Genomic DNA, 26,953 nt, shown 5'->3' with positions numbered 1-26,953 from the left:
GGGTTAACCTCCACTCTCTGTGGGGCCGCGGGGTCTGTCGGGGCGATGGAGGCGGGGCGGGGGGCTTGGGGCGGGGCCTGGCGAGGCCACGCCCACTGCACGCAGGGGGCAGGGGGGAACCCGCATGTCCAGGTGGGGGGGTCACGAGGGGGAACCAAAAGTCGGGGACCCCCCTGCGTCACACACACACACCCCGGCTCCCCCCTCCTGACCTCACAGCCCCGCTAGGGCATCAGACCCCCCAACGTGACGTCACACCCGAACCATTTTCTAGATTTCCTGTCATTGTTCAAAGAAGCTTAAAGCAGAAGCCTGCCTTTCTAGTGGGCTTTCTTCTTCTGCCAAACTCATCTGCTGAACCCCACGTTTATTGGAAGGGTTAGCTCTGTATCATGGCACCACCATATGAAAATACTCCTAATAAAGCTTCTATTTAAGGAACACAAACACCTTGGTGATCAGCATTCTTATGAGAGGAAATACAGATTACAGGGCATCCTAAAGTCTATGTGTAAATGTCTGCTGGCAAATGACAACAGCTTTCCAAACAAACTGGAACAAGGTTGAAATGTGGCAGCTTCTTATTGAACGTTATTCTAAAATTGTCAGGACCAGCTGTGAAGAGTGGCTCTATGTTTGGGGCCACATCCTACCTTTTACAATAGAAAAACAAGGCCGCTTGGCACAGGAAAAAAACATACCTCTTGGCAGCACCTCCCCACATTGCATCAGTTCAAAAGATTTAAAGTCCTACCTGTCTTTTCCAAATGAAACCCCTTGATATGGTTATTTTTCGTACATGTTAGCTACCAGCAAGCTTCTACTGGTACCTTTTTTCTGTCACTAGTCTCTTCTCTGCTCATGTTCAGCTATCACTGGAAATCTCATCACGTTGGATAGTTTACTGAAAATTTATTATAACCAAGAAGTGACATAACAGGGCTGTAATGGATTCTGCAAAGCATTTTGCTGCTGCTATTTTATAACAGGTACCACCTTCTTCTGGCAGGCAATTAAAACAAAATTCAGCTGTGAAAATTTTTGCAGTATACCCCACCCAAACTAATCAACAATGGTTAAAAATAACATGCCCCAGCAAAACCTTTCATGATACATGGCCACAACTCACAATTCTCTACAAAATGTTCACTTTTATAAAGCTCTGATGTAAAAATCAAATAATCAAGCAGCAATATTTTAAGTGCAGCACAGGGTCTTCCATGTCACTATTTGCAACGCTTGAATTCATTTACATTTTATCAAAATCTAATACAGATGACTTAGGAATTAAGTCATTTTTTTAATATCCGTCATTCTATGTAGTGACAGATTTCATGTTTTGCTTATCTTTATCTTTGCTTTCCTTCGATTTTTCCTTCTTGTGTTTGTGCTTTTGGCTCTTCTCCAATTCCGTTTCGCTTCCAATGTGTTTCTTATGCTTCCTGTGTTTCTTATGCTTCTTGTGCTTCTTATGCTTCTTGTGCTGCTGCTTCTCCTTTTTCTTTTTCTTGCTGTCTTGACTCTCTCCCGAGCTGGCACTGCTGCTGTGGCTTCGAGGCTGACTCTCAGAAGGGCTTTGACTACAGCTAACACTGGGACGGCTTTGACTTCTGCTTGCTTCAGGCTGGTCAACTGCAGCAGGTGCTGCTGTATCCTCTTTCACCTTATCAGCAGACTTTTCTTTGGGGTCTTTTGGACTTTTTCCTGCAGCTCCCTCATCTTTTGCAGATACATTACTCTCACTGTCATTTTCATTGTGGTCTTTCTTTGCCTTTTCCTCCTCGGCTGGTCTGGTTTCTGGGTGATCTTTTGTCACTTTTGGGTGAACTTTCTGTGGGGTACCAAGAACCTTCTCACCCTTTTGAGAGGAAGATGTTTCAATGCCGCCTGTCTTGGGAAGCTCCTCCTTCACTTTTTTCGCAGGAGGTTCCATTCCAGGACATCTTTCACGAAATGAAGGAAATCCTTCGTTCTCATCTCCTTTTCTTCTCTTCTGGTGTTTTTGATGTTTATTTCCTTTGCCATCTCCCTGTGGATATTCCACTTCCTTCTCTTTTGATTTGGTAGGATCTTTGACGACATGGCGTGCTCTTCCAGAAGATTTTCCAGGGTAATTTCCAGCTCTATTACCAGCTGACCTTGACCTAGAACAATAGTTACGACTCTTCCCTTCGCCTCTTCTTGGATACAGCCGCGATCGCGAGTAGGAATGCAAATGGGAACGACAAAATGATCGAGAGTGGGAGCGAGAGGGGGAAGAAGCTGATCTTGACTTGGAGTAGGTATAGAAACTTCTAGAGTAAGATGAAGCACTAGAAGGAGACTTGGACCTTAAAAAAAACACAACACACACACACGAAGTTAATTCAAAACAGTCACTCTCCCCAGTTTTTTCCTTCCAGATTTGCTTTGGGGTTTTTGACTCTCCATACACTTATGTTCTTTCAGCTGCTGACATAATGCTACTGCCAACCGAAGAACTTAATAACATGTACAAGTTTCGGCTCACAAGACAGAACAGCTGTTGCTTTGTTAATGGAAAAACATACAGGAAGGCTAAGTCTGTTTCCACTCACTTCTACCACGCGAACTACCATAGCTATCGGCTGATTTAAGGTGGTGTATAGTGGCCTCTACTGCTATGTGAACGCACCCATTTTTTCACTACTCTGCAACGACATGCAGCGCAAATCATTTTTGTTGCAGTAAGATGCAAAAAGAGCAAGTCTTAATGGCTACAGTGCAGTATCAAACATCAGGAAAACACGATTTGGCCTGAAGACAGTAAAGCTCAATTTTAAAATGCCAGCTTAGTCTCTTTAACTTCACTACTTCTTTGGCAATTTGTACAGGATGCAAAATACTTGCACTGCAGTCTTACAATCAACACTTCTAGCCCAATGTCCTAGCAAAAACTTGCACATACCTCTAGCTCTAACCAAGGATAGTGACAGCGCTTCAAGAAAGAGTCGTATCTAAATGCTTCTAAACTCAGCCTCGAGTAATATGACTCAATGCCATTACTCTAGGAAGGATACTGACAGCATTACTAAGAGACAGCTATGCAGACTCCTGCCCAAGTGATTTGGGGGGATAGAAAACATCAGCTGCCCTGCGTTTTTTCTTCACAAGTTTCTCTTGTTTTTCATTTAACAATGTCAACAAAATTCTAGTGAAAGCCACCAGTCTGCAGTCCAGCTTAAAATCTCTCCGTGTACCTACAGGAGAGAGACAAAAGAGGAAGACAATTTCTCTCACATATCTCCTCCGATGTGCTTTGAGGTAATGGTTACAATCAGAACAGGGAGATGCAGAAAATCCGGCTACTACACCTATTCAGTTCCTAGCCTCCTCACGGCTCTCAGGAGGTGAAGGATGTCATTGCAGAGAAGCTTCAGGGAAAGAGACCCCTGTTCCTTAACAACTGCTGCCCCATTATCACCATCAGTCAACTGTAATCTCTGCCATATTTGAGCCAGTAACCTACCTATGAAACTCCTATCCCTGCTAATCCCTTGAATCATCCAATCCATCCAATGAGAGAGGGGTGCAGTGGAACTCCCCCTGATTCTTCCAGACAACCTGCTGCTCCATTACAGACATGTAAACCAGTTACCTGGAAAACGAATGCCTACGCTCCTCTGGAATCTTTTTACATTCCATCAATTCCTTAGCAAAATCACTGGTAAACTCATCAAGTTTGGACTTTTTCTTTTCCCTGTTAAAATAAGTTTGACCTTTATTACAAAAAGGCACCAAGAGACAAAACATGGCCAATATGAGAAAATATAGACTGCATGCAAATGCAACAGGGGAACATCCCATTTCAGCAAAAACAGTTCAGCGTTCCTACAAGTTTTAGGGAAAGTTTTAGAATTACATTTGTCTTGGTTTAGTTTTGCATGTTTACCATCTGCAACACAAAAGTATACTGGAAAAAACACTGTCATTTTTGCTTACGTCAGGTGCACTTGAGTGTAACTGCAGCTCATTATGTGATCAAAATACAAAAATGAAGAACAACACAGCTTCACTGAGCCAAATACTTACTCCTCTTTAAGACTCCGTTGTTCTCTGTAAAACTCCTCCCTAGAGAAAGGAGATGCTTGAGTCCTTGGGATGGTAGGTGGAGGAGACATGGGTACTGCTCTTGGAACCCAAGCTGATGACGTGTTTGCGGGAGCTGGGGGATATCCTGGAGGGGGGACAGCGCACCCAGCAGATGGAGGCTGGCCAGGTGGAAACTGAGGAGGAAACGGTGGTGGTGGTACCCCCAGTGGAAGAGGAAGTGCATGGCGTGCTGGAGGATACAAGGGAGCTGGAGGCACAGGCACAAAGACTGGTGTTGATTCTGGTAGTGCTGGGGCCTGAGTCCTTTGGGTACACTCGCTGTGCAGGCGTCCTCGATTTGGACCTCTAAAGAAACCCAAAACCATGTGTCACTGTTTGTTACACTCTGTCGGATTTTAAAGAGGAAAGCGAAGGAAGCGGGAGCATGGTGGGGAGCACTTCTTGTTCTCAACTTAAGCATTTTTCTCCCTGCTTTCCGTTCATGTGAGATTACACTCATTTCTTGATCCTCATACTTGCCTTCCACATCCTCACCCCCAACACTCCCCTCGGTCTTCTCTCCTGACACTCAGCTTTGCAGCTGCAAGTGGAGGCTGCCCACGCTTAACAGAGACTCCCATCTCCCACGTGCCATGTGCCCACCGCTCCTCTGCTACTCCTGGAGACACTTAATATTTCGCACTTCTAACCTTCAAAGTCCTGCACAAATATTAACTCATCTTCTCTCAAACTTCTTTTAACCTCTTCCACATACGCTTCCTGTGCTGTCGCCTCATGATGATGTACTTGGCCTGTTCTTGTCCCTGCATTGTTATTTTCTTGCTTACTGAATCTGAGATTTTAAATCATCTGTGGGGTGGATCCCCATTTTTGTTTGGATTTATCTTTGAGATTTTATAAACACAGTGCACCCTTACAGTCGATCTAACATCAAGCATATAAAAAAATGAAGGACTGACTTGGCACAGCAATAAGAGATAAAACAGACTCTTCTCTTTCCAACGGAGAGAAAGCAGCTTGGCTATCTGAGACGACTAAATTGAAGAAACTCAGAATTGTCCTAAAATAACAGCCTTGACTTTTCCAATGATTTGCTCAATCAGAATCAACTAAGTTGTTCAAAAAAGAATGCTGGAGGCTGGTTTCTATTGGGAAATCAATTTCTTCAGCCTTATACAGCCAGTGAGCAAAAGGGTGGCTTTCCACCTGATCCTTTAATTAGATTTGATTTTTAGATGCACTTATGGTTTCCTCAGAAAGCGTGCATTTTTCAGAGTCCTCTTTTCAATTATGCACTGGACTTCTATTGTAAATAATCTTACTGCGAGCACATACCCCTTTGTTAAAGCCAATTCAAATTAGGCCATTTAAAAATTAATGACCACTTGTATTCTACACAACTATCTGTGCACACTTACTTCATCATAAATCAGCTGTTGTAGAATTTATGTGTTACAGCCTCATTTAACAGGTTACCAGTATTAATACATTGAATTTCTGCAGAACACTTACAGTTCCCAGCCTGGTCTGCCACCTGCTGAGCAAATTGTACTGGCTCTCGCTGGATGACCTTTTGGAGTGGAGAGAGGAAAAAGCAAAAAATCCCATTCAGTGTATCTGAAGATCATTTTTTAACAGAAATTCTTTTTAGAAAAATTAAAAGTTACAGTTCCTTACCAGTGGTGCGTGTTGATTGTCCTTGGGGGCCCAGACGACTTGGTAATGCTGGTTGTCTTAGTACAGGGGTCTGACAGCCCTTGTGAATAAATGCAGACAGTTGGAAAACAAGCTCTACTAAAATACAAGAATCGCTGCAAATGTTGAAACAAAGCTTACCTTCTCTTCCAACAAACTGCTGACTGACAGAGAGGAATATGTAGAATGTTCAGCAGCAGTCACCAGAGCAGCAGGAGGTGTAAGAGTCACGAGTGGGGGTGGTGGCAGTGGCAGCTGCTGCTGCTGGTGGTGCCACATCTGCTGACGGTGCCTTCTTCTGTAACCGGCTCCACTTTTGAAGTTGCTCACAGCCTAGAGGCAGAAAAACATTTACGCAAAGGTAATATGAAACTTCAGCAGATATACGAACAAAAGCCTCCACAGAGTAAAATTACTTGTGTAATTAGCTGTAAATGCTATCAATCCCCAAAGAAATCAACATGCCGATACATGAACACATCACATTAAACACTGATACTAGTGATTGGTAACTCGGAGTGTCTGTATTCAAAGTACTGCCCTGTTAACACAGAATTTGAAAGCGAGGCAATCACCTTAAACAAAAGCATGACCTGAATTTGCCAGATTGTCTCCAAGGAGTTGTAAGCTTCTGTGATAACAGATAATGCACTTGAAAGGTAAATTTAGCCTTATTCAAGTCAACCTTGCTTAAGCAGATGTAAACTAATATTTCCTTCCCTTTCAGCTTTTTACAAAGAGCCTATTCTTACAAGCACTTTACGTAAAAGTCATCAGGTTACCCGGCGTAGGCACTTGTTGGCCACTAAAGCATCAGGCGAAACACCTGTCTGATGACACTCTGGACATCTATGCTCCTCAGATTCCAGTAAGGCTGTTCTAATACCTGTGTACAATTAGAATAATCAAAATAGCATTTAGCCAAACTAAGGAAGTTTTGGGGGTTCTAATCAACTATAAAAACACCTATATGATCAACAGGTGAATATGGTCTTGAAGTGAGAGCATGAAGCTATAAAGGTTCAATAGCGTAAAAAATTTCTAGTATGCAGCAAATAACTCTAGAGTTTTGGTATGTCACTGTTGTAACATTTGAAGATGTAGAGTAGGCTGTGTCTTGATGTTTCAGCTAGTCTTTTTCCCACTATATAGTACAGTGAGAAGTCCCCACCCTCCAGGTTAACGAATAAAACTTGTCTCAGAAAAACAAATAGTAGGTTCAAAAAACCATTACTAGGTTCGCGCTCTGAAGGTTTTAACCAACTCTCCCGTGGAGGAAAATGTGGATTAAATGCTGCTAACTATCCGTTTGTTGCAGACCACCGAAAGTCACCAGAGTTGGCTATATAGTTTTGTATGAGAGAAAGGGCTGTGGGCAAACTAAATGCACTCAATATCCAATACTGCAATCACCTGCACAATCAGCCACTCCTCTCATACTCGTCCTTCCGCATGTAAATTTAACTAAAAAGCTATGTATTTTACTATTTATTTATTTATTTAACTATTAAAGCTCTGTGGCTTTTTTCCCCCTTTATACGAGAAGAGCCCTTTCCTATTCAGGGTATACTTAAGTATAAAATAGAACTGGTAACAAAATAATTTCGCTATCTCCTCTTTCTGCTTTCAGAAGAGCAGATGTGCTGTTTTGAATTAACAAACATGGGAGTTCACACTTACATTCATCACAATAACTGTTTCCACAGCAGGGAATAATAGCCGCATCAGTCATTATCTCCTTACAAATGAGACATAAAATCTCCTCTGGAATAGGATCATCTGAGGAGGAAGAGGATGGCTCCTCCGGTAAAAAGGGAGGCTTTTCCTTCTCTCTTCTAGCATAAGCTTCCCTGGAGGAGGGGAAAGGGGAAGGAAAAAGAAACAAATTAAAGATGGGTAAAGGAGAACTTTTCCAAGCTTTGGATCTTATCAAAGGAAGACAGGAGATGGAATTCTTCTCACTCCACATTAGCCTCCTAAAACATAGGCATTTAGTTGAACCTACTTTTCTATAGCCACCACACTAGAATAGGGAGGGGGGAACAATTTTCCCACCGCAGACCTCTCCCATTCAGTGGATCAACAACGAAATTAGCTCAGATGAGCTTGTGGGTCGAGATAAGGACAGGAGAGATCACTCACCAATTACCGTCACGGGCAAAACAGACTCAGCTTGGGGAAAATTAACTCAATATATTACAAATCAACCAGAGTAGGGTAATGAGAAATAAACCCAAATCTCAGAACACCTTCCCTCCACCCCTCCCTTCTTCCCAGGCACAGCTTTACTCCCAAATGCTCTACCTACCCTCCCCCCCCAGCGGCGCAGGGGGACAGGGAATGGGGGTTACGGTCAGTTCATCACACCTTGTCTCTGCCGCTCCTTCCTCCTCAGGGGGAAGACTCCTCACTCTTCCCCTACTCCAGTGCAGGGTCCCTCCCACGGGAGACAGTTCTCCATGAACTTCTCCAGCGTGGGTCCTTCCCATGGGCTGCAGTTCTTCACAAACTGCTCCAGCATGGGTCCCTTCCATGGGCTGCAGTCCTTCAGGAGCACACTGCTCCAGCGTGGGTACCCCACGGGGTCACAAGTCCTGCCAGAAAACCTGCTCCGTGGGCTCCTCTCCACAGATCTGCATGTCCTGCCAGGAGCCTGCTCCAGAGTGGGGTTCCCACGGGGTCACAGCCTCCTTTGGGAACACACCTGCTCCGGCGTGGGGTCCTCCACGGGCTGCAGGTGGACATCTGCTTTACTGTGGACCTCCGCTCCACCGTGGACCTCCATGGACTGCAGGGGGACAGCCTGCCTCACCATGGTCTTCCCCACAGGCTGCAGGGGAATCTCTGCTCCGGCGCCTGGAGCATCTCCTCCCCCTCCTGCTTCACTGACCTTGGTGTCTGCAGGGTTGTTTCTCTTACATGTTCTCACTCCTCTCTCCGGCTGCTGTTTTCCCTCTGTCCCAACTTTTTTTCCCTTCTTAAAAATGTTATCACAGAGGCGTCACCACTATTGCGGATTGGCTCGGGCTTGGCTGGCGGCGGGTCCGTCTTAGAGCTGGCTGGTATTGGCTCTCTTGAACACAGGGGAAGCTTCCAGCAGCTTCTTACAGCAGCCACCCCTGTAACCTTCCCCCCCACCCCCGCTACCAAAAACTTGCCACACAAAGCCAATACAGACATTTACGCACGGTTTCTCTCGTTCACTTTTTGGTCGGTCCAATTAATTCCATACTTACACATTAACACGTGGTATTGCGTATTTTCCAGTTTTTGTCACCATGACACCCTTCCTTTTGGGATCTTTCACCTCCACCAAGAAACTCCTTGGAATTCCTGTGGTCTTTTTCATCCTGGGCACAGACCCAAAACTTTCGTCCTGTTGAGACAAGAAATGCAGACATACCGCATCTTAAGACCCACACTTAAAATGACATTTCAATGATGATTTTAAGCAGCAAGAGCCTTTAATCCTCTCCTTTTACCTAGCGTAAGGGTCGCTCGACTAAAATACTTCTTTTCCTAAATGAATACAGCCAGGATGTTCCAAAGGCTTGAGCAGTGTTTTGAATTCGGTCGACATTCTTTGGCTTACCCTCAGGTTCCTTAAGGGCGAAACAGCCCTTAGCTCACCATCCACTCAGAGAAGAGACACAAAGCCGCTCCTCCTCCTCCAAAGGGCAATGCAGAGGGAGAGCTTAATGCAGTGCTCTGAATCACTCACTGGGGAAACTTATGTTCACCATCTCTATATGAAGGCTAAATTCATACCTCATGCATGTACCTTCAGTGACTAACATTAAACGGCATGAAGACGCAACCAGAGGCTTGTCTGATTAAAACACACAAATGTTCAGTAGATGGGGTCAACAGAAACATCTTCTTTTTATACAAAATACTAAAAACTATGAACTGTCACTAAAAAGAGTTAAAACCAGAAAAATTTCCAATAACATTGAAATGTACAAAAACACGCATACAAGTTCACAGAGAAAGATCTATGGACACATTTCATGTCCATGACCTAGAAAAAAAGAAAATTTTACATTTCTAATTCCAGGTTTCCCTCAAATTCTGAAAGGCTTTGCAACATTGCCATATAAGCTCTGTATTTCACCCCAAGAGAAACAATTCTTCACGTGAGTATTCATGTACTTGTTACCTAACTGCCAGGGTAAAACAATTAAAAACTAGGTAACACCAGAAGTCCCCCACAATCTTACCCCATTTCTTGGGCAGTTCTTCATAGAGTGGCCAGGTTTTCTGCAACGATGGCAAGTATATGACGATGCAGGTGGACCCACGGGTTTCTTCATGTAACTGCAAGTTTTGGGGGAATAAAAGAACAAGGTATGCACATGTCTCGCTTGTTAAACCAAACACCTCTACAGTTTTTTCCATAATCTTCAAAGAACAGATCTGACATTATCAACACTTACTTGATTGGATCATATTCATGGCAGGACTGGATCATCATAGCTTTTATTTTATCCTCTTCGGAAGCACTGGCTTCAGCCAGATTGGCAGTCTGTTTAACAGGCAATTATTTGACACGCACATTAGAAACATGTTTAAGCCCACACAGCCAAAGACAACACCGCTCACCGAGTCCTGTAAAGAGCAGCACAACACTAGCTGAGGTTGCATGAAAAGAGCTGCTTATAGAAAATACCGTTGTCCTGAAGATGTTCTGGGGAGCCCTTACACCGTTATTACATGGTGTTTGTGTGCGTGTTAACCTACTTGACAAGAGCGTTCTTGGGCACTCAAAACCTTAGGCTCTGTTTGTACCTTACAGAAAGACTGGCGTAACCAATCCAATTGTCTTCCAAGTGGACCGAAGGCATAAGTAGACAACATTACACGATCCAGTATTTTTAAGGTGATTTTTAAGCTCCAGCCTATTTGAAGAAGACATCCACTGTACATTTAATTGAGAAAGATGCATGCAAGTATCCTTATTTACATTTTGCAGCATTAAAGGGACACACAACTTAAGAGTCAGGGAAGTTGTTTTTGCTTGCTGAAATGCAGCTTCCCACACAGAAGCATTAAAAGCAAGCAAGCTTTTTATAATCCCTCAGCAAGACAAAAGATTCTTGTCACTACAAATTTGACCATCATGTGCTGGAGGCAGTCCACACTGCATGCTTCTCCCTCTACTAACTTCTTCATATTAAGTGATTTAACTACAGGAAGCACAATCTGCATTTTTTTTTCCAGTTGACTGTGTCCTTTTAACATATAAATTGTAATATCAACCTTATGCAGAAATAGATCTTTCAAATTATTGAAGCCAGCTGTTTTTTCAAAGTAGTATTTGTTCCAATGTTTTTATTTCACACTAGTCCAGATCCAAGCAGGGTCTAAGGGAGAGGCTGTAAAGGATGTGGACCTTCAAGCACCTAGCATTCAGATCAACCACTCAGATCAACCACTCATGGTTCTGTTTTTATATGCATTCATTCACAAAAGCAACCAACTAGTTTCAACATTCTATTAAATGGATGTTTCATAGACACCATTTTTTTCTCCACAGTAACATAATCCAGAGCAACACCTATGAAATCATTTCCATGAACATTTACAGAAAGCTTTACAGATACTTGACTAATTTCTTTGAACCCAACAGTTTACAAAACACATCCAAAACCCACAACACATTAGTAGGAATAGACCAAAATTCAAATATGGCATTTCATACGTAGTAATAATAAACCAGAAAACTCTTAACGCATCACCTCCATGCCAAGTCAGTCTGCACTAAAGACGTTAGAGTAAGTAACAGGTTTGAGCTGCTTTCCATTATGTTCCTGTATTTTTCTGAAATACTGAAATTTTCTCAAAAGCTTAAATGTGTACACCACAAGGACACTTCTTCATATTTTAAGAGTAAAATTTGGCATAAGTTTACAGTACCAAGGACATGTTTAGGGACAGCACTAATGGAGACCAAGTTCTTTTGGTGGCTACCTTCCAAACATTTTTTTCCCCCCCCCAGATGCACACAATTTAATTTCTTCAGTGAGAAAGGAAAGAAGTGACCAGTGTGAAGAGATTCCTCTTTCTTGGAAATGAACTCCAGCCTTCCTTTTCAGAAGAAAGAACTAGCTCCTCTGCATTAGGCCCTGCCCTCTCTAAGCTTTGTAACTTTAAAGACTAGTTCTTTCATTGGCTAGCACTACGCCTTTTCACAAAGTGCAGACAGTAGTGCTTTCCCAGAGGAAGGTACACATTGTTGAGCAAAAAATGCAAGCAGGTCCATAGCAAAACATGGCATTACAACAGTTCCAGAAGGTCACATCTGCTAATATGCCACACATACACATCGGTATATTCCTAGAAACAATCAGGTACACTTTCACACTTCACACAGTCTGCATTCCAACAAATTAGATTATGTTGTCTACTGTCTATATACTAGCATTTATGAAACTGTGCAGCGTTAAAAGAATGGATCTGTAACTTTAATGGCTAGAAATTCAAAAACAGCCATGCAATTGTCCATGTTACAGAAACGATTCTCTTTTGGCTGTTGCACACTCCCCCCTCCAAATGCCCGTAACTTACAGCCCATTCAATTCTTCTGGAAAAACTGTTAGTTTCCAATGCAAAATCAATGAAACATATGAGAAATGGTAAACAGCTTCTGAAATGCTGCTTCTGTGTGTCTGGAAGATGAGTAATAGTGCAACATTACGTTGAGGCTGATAAGGTACTCCCCTTCTATCTTCCCAAAGTGGGAACTGCTCTTTACAGGCTAGTACCAAAATAGACACCCATTTTAAAGTTAAAATTAATACTTTAAATTAATAAAAATTAAATTAAATTTTGTTTCCATTACAACAGTTATCCAGCTATAGATCACAGTATAAGATTTTAAAAAACAAAGCAAACACTTTTTTTTTTTAAAGAATTTGAAAAGAATATATCTATACCTTAGCAAGGTGGGCCAGAGAAAGAGATGCAGGAGAGTCATCTGTCTGTTCACAAAAAATTAAACACATATTCAAGTTCTACAGTCAAAACATAGCAATAGTTAAGGTCTACTGTAGTCTGAAAGTCTGCACTATATCCTCTGAGTGTCGCTGACAGGGGCACTGCCAACCCCGTGTAATTTGTGTTTGCTCAAAACAAAGTCCAAACCTATGGCACCTTAAGAGTGCCTGTGTGGTTAATGAGAAGAAACGAAAATAACCAAACCCGCACGACATCAACGTACTGCTCCACAGTATCTCAGAGAGGGACCCTTGTCAAATGCTCACATCTGTCAATTTTCAGCTAAAAAGGATTTCAGTTTATTTGAGAAGGAAGCATCACTACAGGAAACTTATTTGCAGTGTAGCTTGTCAATTAATCCGTTAACATCTCATCACTTCTAAATGCACACAGTTATGCTTTTATGAAGACAGTAGCTGCCCGGCAAAATCAAGCACAGGCGTATCAGCCCTCAACCATGAACTCTGCCCCTCCTGTCGTCACTAAGTTTAAAAATGCCAAACTCACCATACCCCACAACACCCAAATAAAAACACCAAGCCAGAACATCAGCCATGAAAGTAAACCACCACTTTGTCTAGAAAAAAACAGGCTGCTCAAATTAGTGAAATAAAGGTGTTTACCATGACAGAGCGGCCTACAAAAACAGACAATACTGATGTCTTGTATTTTATTAGACCACAGGCCATACTATCCAGATTAGTTCCGGAGGTGTGAGAATTTAATATTATGCTTCTTACTAGCAGAGCAAACCCAATTTTTAATGATGATGAAAACATGGAGTCAGAGCACAGTCCTGTAATTTTTTTCTCCACTGCAACCACACTCCTCCCTCCCACCTACCTCCTGGAACACCCTGCAGGAGTGAAGCCCTCAGGCCACTAGTTTGCAATAGGCTGCAGCGTTTATGGAGAACTAATACTGAAATGCTGGTTTTCCACAAGTAAACAGGGTAACACTTAGCTTGTTCCTTTTCCAGAATATGGAATTATATTATGCCACAAGCAGCAGTTAAGCTTACACTAGCAAAACATGATCAGAAAGACACCTGAATCTCTGCTTATTAGGACTTCGGTTGTTCAAAAACGTAGAATAAAGTGTCACAGCGTAAACTGAACAGCTGTCCTCAAGACACAGAAAATAGGAGGAAAAGGCTAATCTCACTGCTGGAGTGCTGCATTTAAATTACAGTGGTTTCCTAAAACCCAATAGCTTGGTTAAACTGAAAATTCAGCCAGGAAGGATCACAGCTGTGCTTGGCGGTGCTAAAACAATGCGCGTGACTCTCTGCATTTCTGCAGCCTCTGAGGACTAATACCAACTAGAGATCCTTGCAGTTACTGAAATAGGAATACGAAAACAAATAGGATTCACTTTCTTGATTTGGCAGTAGTAACGGTAGGACAGCAGCACAGATTTGGAAGTGTAGAATGACAGCTAACATAAGAGCAAGACAATTAAGAAATATTCAAAGTATAAGCTTTTGTGCATCCTTTAAAAAAAAAAATCTGAACTGATTTTAACATTGCTGCTTTACTGTTCAACAATAATTGGCAAGCCTTCCCAGTGATTTATTCAGACCACACTAAGATCCAGGTTTGGCTTTGAAATACATGCAGAAAGACGTTTATTTAAAATAACAAAACAAAACAAAACCCCACACACTTTAGACCAAGACCTGAGTTAGCTTTAAGAATAAAGCTAACTGTGCCTCCAACACTAGAAGCACCTGAGGCTGCAGTGCTTTTACTCTGTGTGTGAGACAGAGAGAGAGAGAGAGGACTTGTAAAGAGAGATGCAAGGCTTCCACCCTCCCTATGGCTACCCACAACCCACATCAGGTACAGTCAGAGCAAACAAGAAGGGAACAGTTTTGCTTTGTCTTCCTTTTAATTAGTTCTAACTAACACTAAGTCTTCCCTCCCACTCCAGGATTTTTCCTTTCTTAAAAAAAAATATTTTTTTGAGACATCTATCTAAGCTTATGGTAAGATGCTACTTAGAAACGTAATACAAAGACACCAGGGAACACACGAGGCTGAAAGAATGGTAACCTTATTGATGAAGATGTGATTTGTGTTTATACACAAGCTAGTAAACAAAGAGAAAAAGAACTCTTTCCAAGAAATAAAACCCCATCTCAGTTAGATCAAATACTATAAAGGTGGTTTACATAAATGCCTTCCATTAACTGCTAGGGTCACTGGGCTCACAATGAGAGCCTTTCATGTCCAAAAAGGAAGTTGAACCAATCAGTGATAGAATTATGGATGTCAGGTTTAGGCTTAGTGTTTTTACACCAACATACAAGAAGTTTTCCACTTTAAGTTCATTGTATACCATTCCACGAGAATCAGAGGCTGTATTCTTGACAGAACACAACCCCAGAGCTCATCAATTTCTAGATTAAGTTACCCAAACAGCTGATCAAGGGATCAGATCCAATGATCCAGGGTTAGTGCAAAGCCTCACAACATTCTAGTGAAGAAAAAGCAGTTATACTTGAAGATGAAAAATAAAAACCAACAAATAGGAATTTTTACATTATAAGGGCTATTTTGAAAAGCACAGTTACACCTAGCCTTCGACCCAAGTCGCAAATCCAGATCTAGACCATTACCAGTCAGGTATTTCCTTGTGTGACTTCTCTCTAGTTTAGCAGCCGAATGACAGTGTTTTCTAATCCGAAGAAAAATGCTGCCCCTTTTCCAAATGGAAATTCAGAGTGGGGGTATACTAAAGAAAGGCTTAACCTTTGGGAAATCAAAGCAGCATCCAACCCCGAAGCCACCCAGGTCCAAAAAAGTACTGCAGGCAGAAGTTCAGACAAATGACACGGATTTTACCCACAAATACACCAGGCTCTAACCTTGTGCCAAAATCTCTACACTGGGTCTTAGATATTTTCATTTGCAGACAAACTATTAAACTAAACTGCTTCATCAGATAGAGTGGAAAGATCAAATGCAGAACTTCCGAATACCACTTCGCGGAGCAACCATATTTAAATTCATGGCAATCTCTTAAAGACATACATGTACTCAGAGGGGCCCAAATAATATCACTTCAATTATACACTTTTAGGAACAAATACCCAAGCATTTAAGGACATGAAACGGAAACATTTAGCTGCACATGACTGTCCTCAAAATGTATGGGATATGTTGGTTTGGCTATTTGTTTGAACCCCCAGGTCACAACTAAGAAACAGTACCAAGTTTAACCACGGTGGTTTCTCAGTGAGTTTTGATAACATTTTCAAAATCCATTGGGCAAAAAGAGTATTTTAAAAAAAAAAGCTAAGTGATATAATGTGGAAATAGCAGAAAATTCACTCCAAACAATTTGGATTGCAAGAAACAAAAAGCACAAAACAACCTACAAACAAAACAATGTACAAACATACGCTTTACTAGCTATACACAGATGTAGAACATGGCACCATGTTCAGTTGTGCAAACCTCGGACCTACATGATCTAAAAGCGATCATACATTACCTGTACAACACAAAGTCATCCAGGAAATAGTCTAGCATATTCAATGTGAAATGCAATGCATCACTAGGCACCAATACCAATATTTACATTAGACCTGTGCAAGTGATGGCATTACCCAGTTTTTCCTATGCTGAATCAAAGACATTGTCTTTACAACATACACCAGGTTTTACTGGAATATATAATTAGTTAATGTTTGGAAAATTAATACAAGGCTACATGGTTTAGAATTAAGAGCAGTGTGTAGAAAAAAGTGTGAGATTGTGTTTTTACATACTGCTTTTGATGTTCCACGCACTGGCTCAGTTTGACTCCTGGAAGAAGAAATAAAGGTGATTAGAATTTCAAGTAAAGCACTTGGACCCAGCATAAAGCAGTGACAACAGGTTATAAAACCTGAACATCAAAACATCATGTTCTGATAGTCTAGGGAATGGGGAAATTTATTCATATACCTAAACTGTTCTCTCTCGGCACATTCAGTGCAACTAAAAAACCCAACAAACAGACCCAAATCCCGTTTCTACTTTGTCACAAATTAAGATGTACAGTTATAGGACACAACAGTGCAAGAGGAAGCCCTCAGGTATTTTGTCTCTGCTGCGTCAGTATCAAAAAGATGAAGTCTGTATCACAGCTTGGTGTTCTTAAATAATCAACTCTCAAAATACAAAGGCAACTTTAACCAATCCGTATATATCTAGTATTACAAATGGGTACCAGATACAGTACTTTAATTTCCAAGAAAGAACACTGACGTTCTAGACACTTTGAAGTGCAAGTTTACTTCAGAGAAAACAGTCAGTCATCTGACAAAGAGATAACAAGAATGGCAGCAGCATAGGCTTTAGAACAGAGTTTCTTTGTGAAAGCCCAAGCACTGTATTCAGATAGCTCCTACATTTAGCATATGCAAGATTGACTAAAAATAGTAGTAGAAATGTCACCTGAAAGCAGTTTCTGGGGTTTGGTGTGATTTAGGAGCCCTGTGACGAAAAAGAAAAGGTCTTACTTGCCAGAATTTGCTTTAAGATAATCTTGAAAAGGCTACAATCTTTTTGGCAATAGTCATTACATTTGAAAACTTGCTGAGATTCCACACACTTATTGATCTGTATCTGCATGCCACTCATCAGGAATCAGACGTGCAGCCCTTGATCTAGTTAACAAACAATTCATACGTCATCCAAAGCGTCGCATGAGCAGAGACAATTCAATGGCTGCTGCGGAATTTACGTACAACTAGAAAGGCTCATGCTTCCTGCCACTGCTAGAATACCACCAGGCTCGCAAGTACAGCCACGTACCTCCTGAAGATGGGGAAGTACAGGGAAATACTTTAGATTACCACGCAATGCTTTCTTCATCCATTTACCTTGAAGAACATACAACAAGGTGAGTAACGCATTTTTGAAGGCCTCTCCACCGTTATAGCATACATTCCTCGTTCCCAAACATTAACCACTCTACCAGTTGTTTCTGCAATGTTTCCAGCTGATGGAATAGAAAGCTCATCTGCCTGGTTCATTTTCAACACTACAACAGCAGCGCCATTCTTTCCGTATCCCCACATACAGGTCTTTGCTTGATCTTTGATGCTAGCAGCATCTCTCCTCTCATTTCAGGGCAGGATTATGATACCAGGAGAGAGCGCCAGCCAACCAGAAACGGAGGATGCGTTGACAAGGCGGCACTAAGCACACATATTTAAGTTAAACATGGCCAAAACAAGGCCATGGTTACAAGCACAACACTGTGCCGTCCTGAATTCCTAGGTAGTGCCTGAAAGCACTGCAGCAACTGCTGAAGTAATATGCCCAAAGTTTACAGGCAGACTCACAGCAATTCAGGGTTTTTTGCTCGCAAATGCTTCACAGGTACCAGGATGCTGCTGTGCTGTTTTTTCGAGACACACAGTAACTCACCAGTCTACTTTATTGCCTGAGAACCAACATGAGAAAGACATGGCAAAACCACAAGCTAATAATACCTACTAATTGTGGGGGAGAGGCGTCTCTTTAAGAAGGCTGGAAAACATGAATGTTCAAACAATGCTAATGTAGCTGAATACATACATGACAGCAATAATCCTGTAGTCAGCACTGCATTTGCATAGCTGTAAGTTTAACCAACACATCCGATTCTCTGTCCTCCAGAAATCTGAGGAATATAGATTGAAAACCTGGAGCACTGATAGCAACTTAGGGTAAAAACAGACTTAGAGAACTAGTAACGCCTGGTAACGTGCTGAACTGCTTACTGAGTTTCAAGTTTGGAAGGGGTTAACTATTCCTTTGTTGTACTCGCTCAAAAGGTGATACACTTTAGGAGAGTGTTCTTTTTCTCTGGCCTGAAATGGACATTGTCTTTAGGAAACTAACAGGAATCACTTATGAATGGAACTTCTGGTTTGCATGGTTTGCCAGCTGGCAACCCTTGGTCTTTCCTCTGTGTCTAGTATGCAAAACACCCAGATTTACCAGGGGGTAAGAATACCTGCCATATCCCACCCTGCACCCCCCAAATGCAAGAAATAGTCAAACACTGACAATCAGACTCTTCTGAGGTGGGAAGAAATTAGAAGTTTACACAACAATGCCTATCTGTCTTTACTATAAAAGCAATCAAATCAAACACATAAAATAAGGAATCTCTCCACGTAGAGGAAATGGGATCTACAACTTGGCTCTCAGAAGAATCAACCCCAAGAACAAACCCAATGGAATCATCTTAAAAGCTACCATTGTTGCAGTTTCAACCCAATCTCCCAGCAGGCCAAAACACGTACGTCTGCTTTGGGACAGATATATTAAAATCTAGCCCATGACAACAAAAATTAACAGCAGCTTTAACAAGAAAGATACAATCTGAATGCCTCTTGTAAACTAATATCAATTTAAAAAGTTAATGCACTGAAACCCCTAACCAAGAATACAATGCTTTACGGATACTTACGTAACACGGGGTTTGCTGGTGACTTTAACTCCTCCAGCAGGGATTCTTCTAACAATTACCAATGAGTTCCTAGGAATCAGGGCATTACCATCTGTGTATTCTGAAAACAACATCAATACAGAAAAAGAATCTGCCACTTTACGAGAACCTATATCAATACATAATTACACAACATTTCAGAGAATCCCTTTACGGATGGAAAAGCAAAGTTTGATATGGAACGTTGCACTTTTATCGTCCCAACACACTGAAAGTACATTTCAAGAAACCTTCAGGTTTGATAATCAAACACAAGCAGCACAATCTTTTTCATGGTTTTACAATGGTTGGAATGCCAACAGCAAAATGGTCTCAAAGGTCACTGAAGCGGAGTCTGCTAATGCGTGAGGTTCTTTCCTGATCTAGCTTAAGTTGCTTTTGCTTCTGTTAGGCTACAAAACCAACAGAGCTTTGGAGAAAAACCAACCACAGCAAAGTCTCACCTGCATAAACCAGATTCTGAAGTCTGACTAGCTTGCCCTGCAACAAAAGAGGCCCTCAGCTAAAGCATGACAACTCTGCGCCATTGCTTTCCTAGCTGTTAGCTATATCAATTCCCCTGTGCTGCTAGCGGTCAAGACTGACAGAACACAGAAGAGCGCCTGCCATCTCTGTCTATTCCTTGGAGCTTAATCCATCAACAACACCGCTTCTCAGCTGCTCGGCGCTTTACGTGTAAATGGAAACAAAACTGGCAATGCTAGTATTTGGATCAGAGAAATTAGGGGGGGGGTTGAGCTTGCTTTCACAAGTAGGGCACAATTGGCTCCAACTAAAGTGCTATCTCCCCTCTGAAGCTTATCATCTAGTTTGAATTAACCCAAGGGATGTGAATTGGATGTCAATAGTTGTGGATGCCCCGTCCCTGGGCTTTTGAGCAACCTGGTCTAGTGGAAGGTGTCCCTGCCCATGGCAGGGGGGTTGGAACTGGATGATCCTTCAGGTCCCTTCCAACCCAAACCATTCCATGATTCCAGGATTCTATGAATTCTTGCGATTCATTTTGCAGAGCTGAGACACTCAAACAAAATTCCTTACGACGACAGCCGTGAAAAGCCTTTTGAAAAGAGAGTGGGCCTGAAGCTACCCATGCTTTGCCTGGGCTTACACCATGTTAGTCTTTGAAGAGGAGGAAAGCCTTCTGACCTTCTACATAACGCCCAAACAATCAAAAAACCAAACTACCTGAGACACTTGGACTGAGTAAGCTTAAAATGCAAAGATCTCTCCATGAGAATGGTTTTTATATTGTCCTTACACAAGCTGGATATGACTAAATATTTTAAATCACTATCAGCAGCCATTCCCTGTAATCTGCCTACAGTTTTAAATATTAAAAGCTCTTACCTTTGCAGACCGAATCAGAACAATGGTCTGAAAACCAAAGATGCTGTATATCTAGTCAAGCTCTGTCAGGGTGGTTTTGCTCAGTGATCACACACAAAACAGGAATATTTCACAATTTATGCTTCATTTTTCAGTATATTATTCCTACAGGCAGGAACCTCTCTTACCCCAAAACTCACCTACCAGAAGACATTATTTCCACAATGAAATGAACATTCTACTTCTATTTCCAAATGACAGAATGCTTCTTCAGAAAACTGAGAAATCATTTAGCTGAAACTAATTCCTGATCTTCCCCCCTAGGGAACCGAACAGCAAGCTTCCTCTGGACTTCCGAGGAGGTTCAAATTGTAGGAGAAAGGACTACTAATGACGAAAACAGAAGCTTTTACAGAAGTCATATATCCTGAAAGCAACCCCTAGAGCTCTTCTCAAAGAAGAAACTCTAACCCTTCCACAGCCACCTGTCAAGAAAGGCCTGCACTGGGACTTTTTGATGGAGAAGGAGCTGAAGCAGTACTGGGGCCCAGGCAGGCAACTGGGACATCATGGCAGCTGCAGATCTAGAAGCCCAAACCAGCTGTTTCGACCTGCTGAATGGAGTCATACAGAGCGTTCTTTCTGGTCCCGATCACAAACCGCTGGACTGACATTTCAGAGCTAGAGGACAAGCAACAGCGGCTCCACAAAAAGGCAGGAGTTTGCTACGCCTGTGCTGAACTGAGGATTGTTCTAGTTCTGCAGCAGCTTTACAAGTGGCAGCACCTCGCCTAGGAAGAGACTGTATATATGAGGACAGCAACCAATGCATTTATTCACAAATGATGCAAGCCTGCAGAGGTCACTTCGAACATGCCCAACAGCTGTGTGATGCAAAAAGAGGAAGAAGTCCTCTTCTAGTACTTGGTGACAATTCATTGACCATTAGAAGAGAAGCATTGACACCTGCCTTCTGAATAGACTTATCCTTGAATGTGTGTGTGTATATATATATATCTTGTGATATATGCTTGTTTTCAATTCGCTTGTTAAGTGCACCATGAAGAGAGGTCCAGCCATCTAGTAACAGACTGATATAAAACTGAATTCACCTTAAAAGTCCATCAGCGCACATTTAAATGGATCAGCTGAAGAGTGACAATAGTGCGGTGAAGGAAAGGCTTTCTCTGTATAGGACACTTATCCCGGCACCTATTTGTATTTGGTACTGAAGTATCCCACCAGCTTGGTCACCGTCTCAGAGAATTTGTGGAAGAGTGTTTACATACAGCAGAGTCCATTGCTGAGTTAGTTCTGTGAAGGGGCCTGATACCAATTGGCTTTAAGACATTTATTTTTCCTTCGCCGCAATTAACTGAACTAATTTTGGTGATGAAATTTTATGAGAGGTGAAGCCAAACAATGTCGACTAAAAAGTCAACTTTTTTCTTTTTTTAAATAGGGAAGGACTAAATCTGGCGCGCTATTCCCGAAGTCCCTCTCAATTTGAATTTAACAGAAGCCAGCTTAGTCTAACAGCTCTCAGAATGAACTGGTGTCTCCCAGCAGGAACCTGTTCCCCATGGGCAGCAGCATCCCCTAGCAGAGACTCGGCAACTACCAGGACCTGCAAAGCAGCGTCACACTGCCTCACCTCGTGACTCCACATCTGCAAAGTGAGCAGTGACGTCATGCCCAACAAGGCTACTTTTCACACTTGTCCAAGCAGCGCTCCAACAGAAATGTTCAGCAAAGCTGGAGGTAACAACATTGTTGATTCCTATTCCCTGATAGCACAACACTTGTTTTTTGTTTTACTGGCAGGGATGGCCAGTAAGGGGCTACTGGGCTTTTGTCAATCTGACCTGTGATTAAAAATAAGGATCCCGTTAACTCAGAAAGCTTGCAAAAGCAAAGGAAGATTTGGATGTTATCTCCAAGTCAAGAGCAGAAGAGACATAACAGTCTAAAAGACAAGAAACTTGGTATGCTTGAAAGACCCAAGGCAAAGAAGTATTTCATGGAGGCAGACAAGTTAAACAAGAGCTACTTTGACTGCTGCCTCATACGGACTCGGAAATCTTAAATCAGCTATTGCATTAGTATCCACAACCTTCCTCCTGCAAAAAAGTACAAGCAGCTCAGGTTATGCTCCGCTTCGCGCTGAATGCACAATTTAAAAATCCCATTTTTAAATTCACCTATACTTCTGAAAATCTGCTAGCTTTACTAATTTCTGTCATATGTATGCTATCAACAGGTTACTGAAAAAAGCTCCTACTTTATTTTACGGCCTGCTTTAACCCACCGTTTGGAGTCTGACAGCAGTGCAAAAGCACCTCTCTGAGCACTATGCAGAGAAGTATTTTCACCCAGATAAAGTACAGAAGCTCTTCAGAACAGAAGTCATCAGAAGGCAAGCCGATATGTGAAATGACAAAGAAAAGCCTTGACTAGCCTTAGATGCCTTGCCAACCAGCTGATATGCTGCTGGGGAAAGGATTTGCAGAGTAAGAGCTGACAAGGACTACTAACATGCCAGACTCTCTCTACCACAAAAGAGGGTAACTCCCGAGAACACGTTTTCCCCCTAGCGCTTAAAATTATGCTTTCTCACGAGGTGAGTTTTTAGCTCTCTTCTCATCAACGCCCCTTGCACACTTTGCGACAAACAAATCATCTGTGTAGCTGCACTGAAAGCACTGCCTTGAAACATCCTGATGAACAGACTGGACTATTACTGGATTTCCAGCTTCCACCCAAGCTGTCGCGGGGTCGTTTGTGACACCGCCAGCCGGGCAGTCCCCGAGGCCCCGTGCCTGTTGCCCCCACGCACCTTCGTTGGTCTGGGCGTTGGTGATCAGCAGGTCGCAGCTGGCCGCCGTCAGCTTCTCACGGGCCATGATCTGGAGCTTGAGGTCAGGCAGAGAGATGTAGAGGCCGTCGAAGGTGACCATATCATAGTTCAGCTTGGAGAAGAACTTGTAGTGGACACACGACATGGTCGGGGCCAGGCGATGCCTGCTCCACGACAGCGTCTACCGTGGCAGATGGAGGCGATGCTCGCCCGGCTCCTCCTCGCAGCCCAGGCGGGCAGGCGGACGATGGGGAGAGGCCCTGTGAGAGACCGAAAGAGTTAATGTCTCAAACATGGCGGTGGGGCAGGTTCTACGTAATGACGAACTCTGCTTAACAACGAACCCTGCACAGCAAGGAACCACAGGTGAAAAGAAGCCAATCGGCACAGATCAGCACAGACATCAGCAACAGGATGGGGAGGCCATGCCTGGGGGTGTGCAGCTCTGTGTTCTGATATGCTGATCTGATATGCTGAGCAGGGCAGCTCACCATGCATGGCCAAAGATCAAACAATGGTCAGGTCTGCAGGGAAGGAGGAGTTACTCCCCAAATGACCTCCAAGCCCAGCGATCCATTTCCCGAAGGTTCTGAAAGCACAAACCGCGCATGACACTTAACTAGCCTAATGAGTTTGAGTGCTCTCTCAGTCATCGCAGCTGCTGCTGCCACAGCCCCAGCACAGGACATCAGGCCTTGAATTACGAGGTCTAGTTCTGCTGAGTCACATTCTACAGCTTGCAGACGTTTCTGGGCCAACTGGCTATTCCTTTCTGCCCATGTAAATATAATACCAAAGGCTTGTTGTAGTCTGGCAGGGCTCATGAGGGAGCTTCCATGACTGCTTGCTTTAGCTCTTTCAATGCCTTCTGGGTTTCCAGAGTCAGGAAACCCTTTTGATTTCAGTGCTGTCCTCTATATCCAAGGGATAGTTATTTTTGCTATCTCTGTCTGTTTGTTCTTCCTGTTACTAGTGATTTGGAAGCCTAGGTTTTAATAGGGTAGCCTTGCTTATAAGCCTGTGGCGGAATATGGATTATACGTATTCATTCCATAATTTGGCCATAGCCACAGCCCACAGTACGGCAGCGGAGGCAAACGAGCCCGACTGTTGGGTATGCACTAAAAGCCCATCCTCTACCAGAAATCAGCTCTCCTGGGTATCTGTCCCACTGAATTCTCAGTGGTACGAGGACAGGCATCTACGTTATGAATTTTCACCAAAGAAAGTGAGCATACGGCCCTTCCGCCAGGAAGGGTTTGTCGCTAGCCTCAAAGGAGGTCCCTGGGTATGCCTGGAGAGCAAACCTATTGACAAGCTTACTGACTCTGCAGCAGCTGGGAACTGGAAATGCCAACAGAGCCTTGAAATGGATACAATGGACGGAGACGGACAATTCACATCTTCGGACCATACAGATGAAAAGGGGAGTCTTATGCCTGCAACATTCCACAGATCAGTTTCTGGGTCTAAAGGCAATTGGTCTTCCTCCACAGATTCTTCCAAGACCTTACTATATACCACATCCACTGAACATGGAAGGGAGTTTCTCCAGAAGCCTGTACATCAAACCTATTCTAATAAGCCACCACACTGTAGAGTTTTTTCCTGGATGGAGTTTCTCAGGCCCTGCAGACTCTTGAGACAATGTGGATATTTGCAGATAGATTAACCTGGTATTCTGCAGGAAGCTGTAATCAAACCAAGGATAATGATACAATTTTGGTTGCCACCACAGGCCTGTAGGATCCTGATTGCTCTGAGTCATCTACTCTGGGTCCAAACCTTACCGGTTTACCTGAACATCCAAATCCAGCACATGCAAACCCTTCTACAGGAAATCACTTACAGGATTCAGACTTATTTGGAGATTATACTACCCATTGACACAACTACCAGGGCGATACTAGAGAGGTGGAGAAAGGGCAGTTGAGGATTGACCCTCAACCTGAGCTGAAAAGTGTATTCCAAGTGCATTAATACCATCCACACAGGTTAGAACCTGTCTCTCTTCTGCCTCTGTAGCTCCTAGCTACTGCTCTCTATGGGAAGAAGTGTTACAGCCCACTGATAGAATGTGGCACAAAGTTCCACCTGCCTGCAACAGCTTTTATCCCAGGGTTAGGCGTTGCAGAACTAGAAAGAGCTGCTGCAAATGTGTCAAGACACTTAGAAAAAGCCATTAATGAAAGCGCAGAGAGTATTACAGCCCTACAAAAAGAAATCAAATTATTATCACAAATGTAAAGGGAACTAGGCCTTAAGCCTCACTGTTTCTAAGACTATTCATATCAGACATATAACTAATGATTAGAGCTTGGTTTAGATGTGATTTAATAGAACGCAGGTGCTTATAAAACAATATGCATAAGCTGCTCACTTGTCCCTCGTGTAGCCCTCACCATAGCTGGCTTAAAACCCAGTCAAGCTGAATCAACAGAAAAAGAATCATACATCTTAGACCTCAGACATAAGAATAGATAAGTGATTAACTTTAGAGTAAGACGAATTAAGAGAACAACCTGAGTGATTCTCAGAAATTCAGAGGTGATCTTTGGTGTGTAAGAAGATAAGTGACTGTGGTGACTGGAGACCTTCTGCCTATGACCACTAACTTCAGAAGAACCGAGACGGGACAATAAGAATCGGTTGAGACAGGAAAACGTATTGGACTTCTGAAACCACTGGAGAATAGAGAAGTGAGAGTTTGTGCAAGAACACCAAGAACTTCTTCTGACAAAACATCAATTGCATATTGTTTTGTAAAATCGTATATATAGAAGGCGGTTTTGAGTTATCTTTCACCATTCACTGCGGTGGTGGCCCAACTCTGAGTTGTTAATAAAGCAAACCTAGAGAAACCCACGTTTGAAAATCCTTTAGCACAAATGGTAATACAGAATCAATCACCCCTAGACCACCTTGGAGAAGTACAGGACAGACTATGTGCATTATTGTGACGGATGCACTTGAACCCTCCTTAACCAAACCAGCAGCAATTTGGTACAGGCTCCAAAGGAGGTAAAGCCTGAGCCGCAGCCGGGCCAAGAACTCCTCTAGGAAACCCACAAAGGAGCAGAGCGGCACAGCGAGAGTTGTGGGTACAAGGACTCTTATGCATACCTCTCCCATTGTATGCAATTTGACTATGAGCCAACCACTTTACCCCATAACTATGACAGCCTAAGCGAGCCTTCTCTGAGCTCTCCCTGCTAGGCAGCATGGCTGCACGGCAGTAATCTCCAGCAACGAGATCTTTTAACAGCAACAGGTCGTTGGATGAGCCCAATTTGAGTTCTCCCTGGGCGGCAACTGACCTACTCCACCAGGCAACTCTCCCCTTGAGCAGGGACGACTCTCAATGTTAAGAGATATTAGTCGTTGACCTTAAATAAGTAAGTTTCAAGTAGAACAACTCACTTCTGAATTATAATGTTCTGGGATTTAGTACGCTGTTTACTTAGCATGAGTAACTGGATTTGCTGAAGCCTTAGGCCACAAGCTGTAAACTCGCAC

The 26,953-nt window shown here is 42.8% G+C and overlaps 1 protein-coding gene across 1 annotated transcript; it reads right to left on the bottom strand.

The window, feature by feature from the left end:
* Window positions 1-3: 3 nt before the first annotated feature.
* Window positions 4-23,582, bottom strand: LOC142026403 (E3 ubiquitin-protein ligase RBBP6-like). The gene is made up of 17 exons (XM_075019374.1): window positions 23,417-23,582; window positions 19,216-19,315; window positions 17,208-17,246; window positions 16,538-16,574; window positions 12,702-12,746; window positions 10,203-10,291; window positions 9,987-10,083; window positions 9,003-9,142; window positions 7,447-7,616; window positions 6,549-6,652; window positions 5,908-6,099; window positions 5,749-5,827; window positions 5,584-5,641; window positions 4,051-4,416; window positions 3,617-3,718; window positions 1,420-2,330; window positions 4-95 (listed from the first exon to the last, which is right to left on the bottom strand). Exons 1-17 carry the CDS (start codon window positions 23,580-23,582, stop codon window positions 4-6), a joined length of 2,787 nt encoding a protein of 928 aa, XP_074875475.1.
* Window positions 23,583-26,953: the final 3,371 nt, after the last annotated feature.

The sequence above is a fragment of the Buteo buteo genome, chromosome 33 (assembly GCF_964188355.1).
Source record: "Buteo buteo chromosome 33, bButBut1.hap1.1, whole genome shotgun sequence".
NCBI classification, from domain to species: Eukaryota; Metazoa; Chordata; class Aves; order Accipitriformes; family Accipitridae; genus Buteo; species Buteo buteo.
Note: the sequence above shows the minus strand (reverse complement) of the source record. Positions and strands in the feature narration are given on the sequence as shown.

What these genes read in the sequence shown, in the direction of transcription:
- LOC142026403 (XM_075019374.1), bottom strand. Translation starts at nt 23,582, where the DNA reads ATGTCGTGTGTCCACTACAAGTTCTTCTCCAAGCTGAACTATGATATG. An exon ending in ACCCCAGAAACTGCTTTCAG is followed by an intron (nt 16,575 to 17,207) that starts GTGACATTTCTA and finishes TTCTTCTTCCAG; the next exon opens with GAGTCAAACTGAGCCAGTGC. An exon ending in CTCTGGCCCACCTTGCTAAG is followed by an intron (nt 10,292 to 12,701) that starts GTATAGATATAT and finishes CCTGTTAAACAG; the next exon opens with ACTGCCAATCTGGCTGAAGC.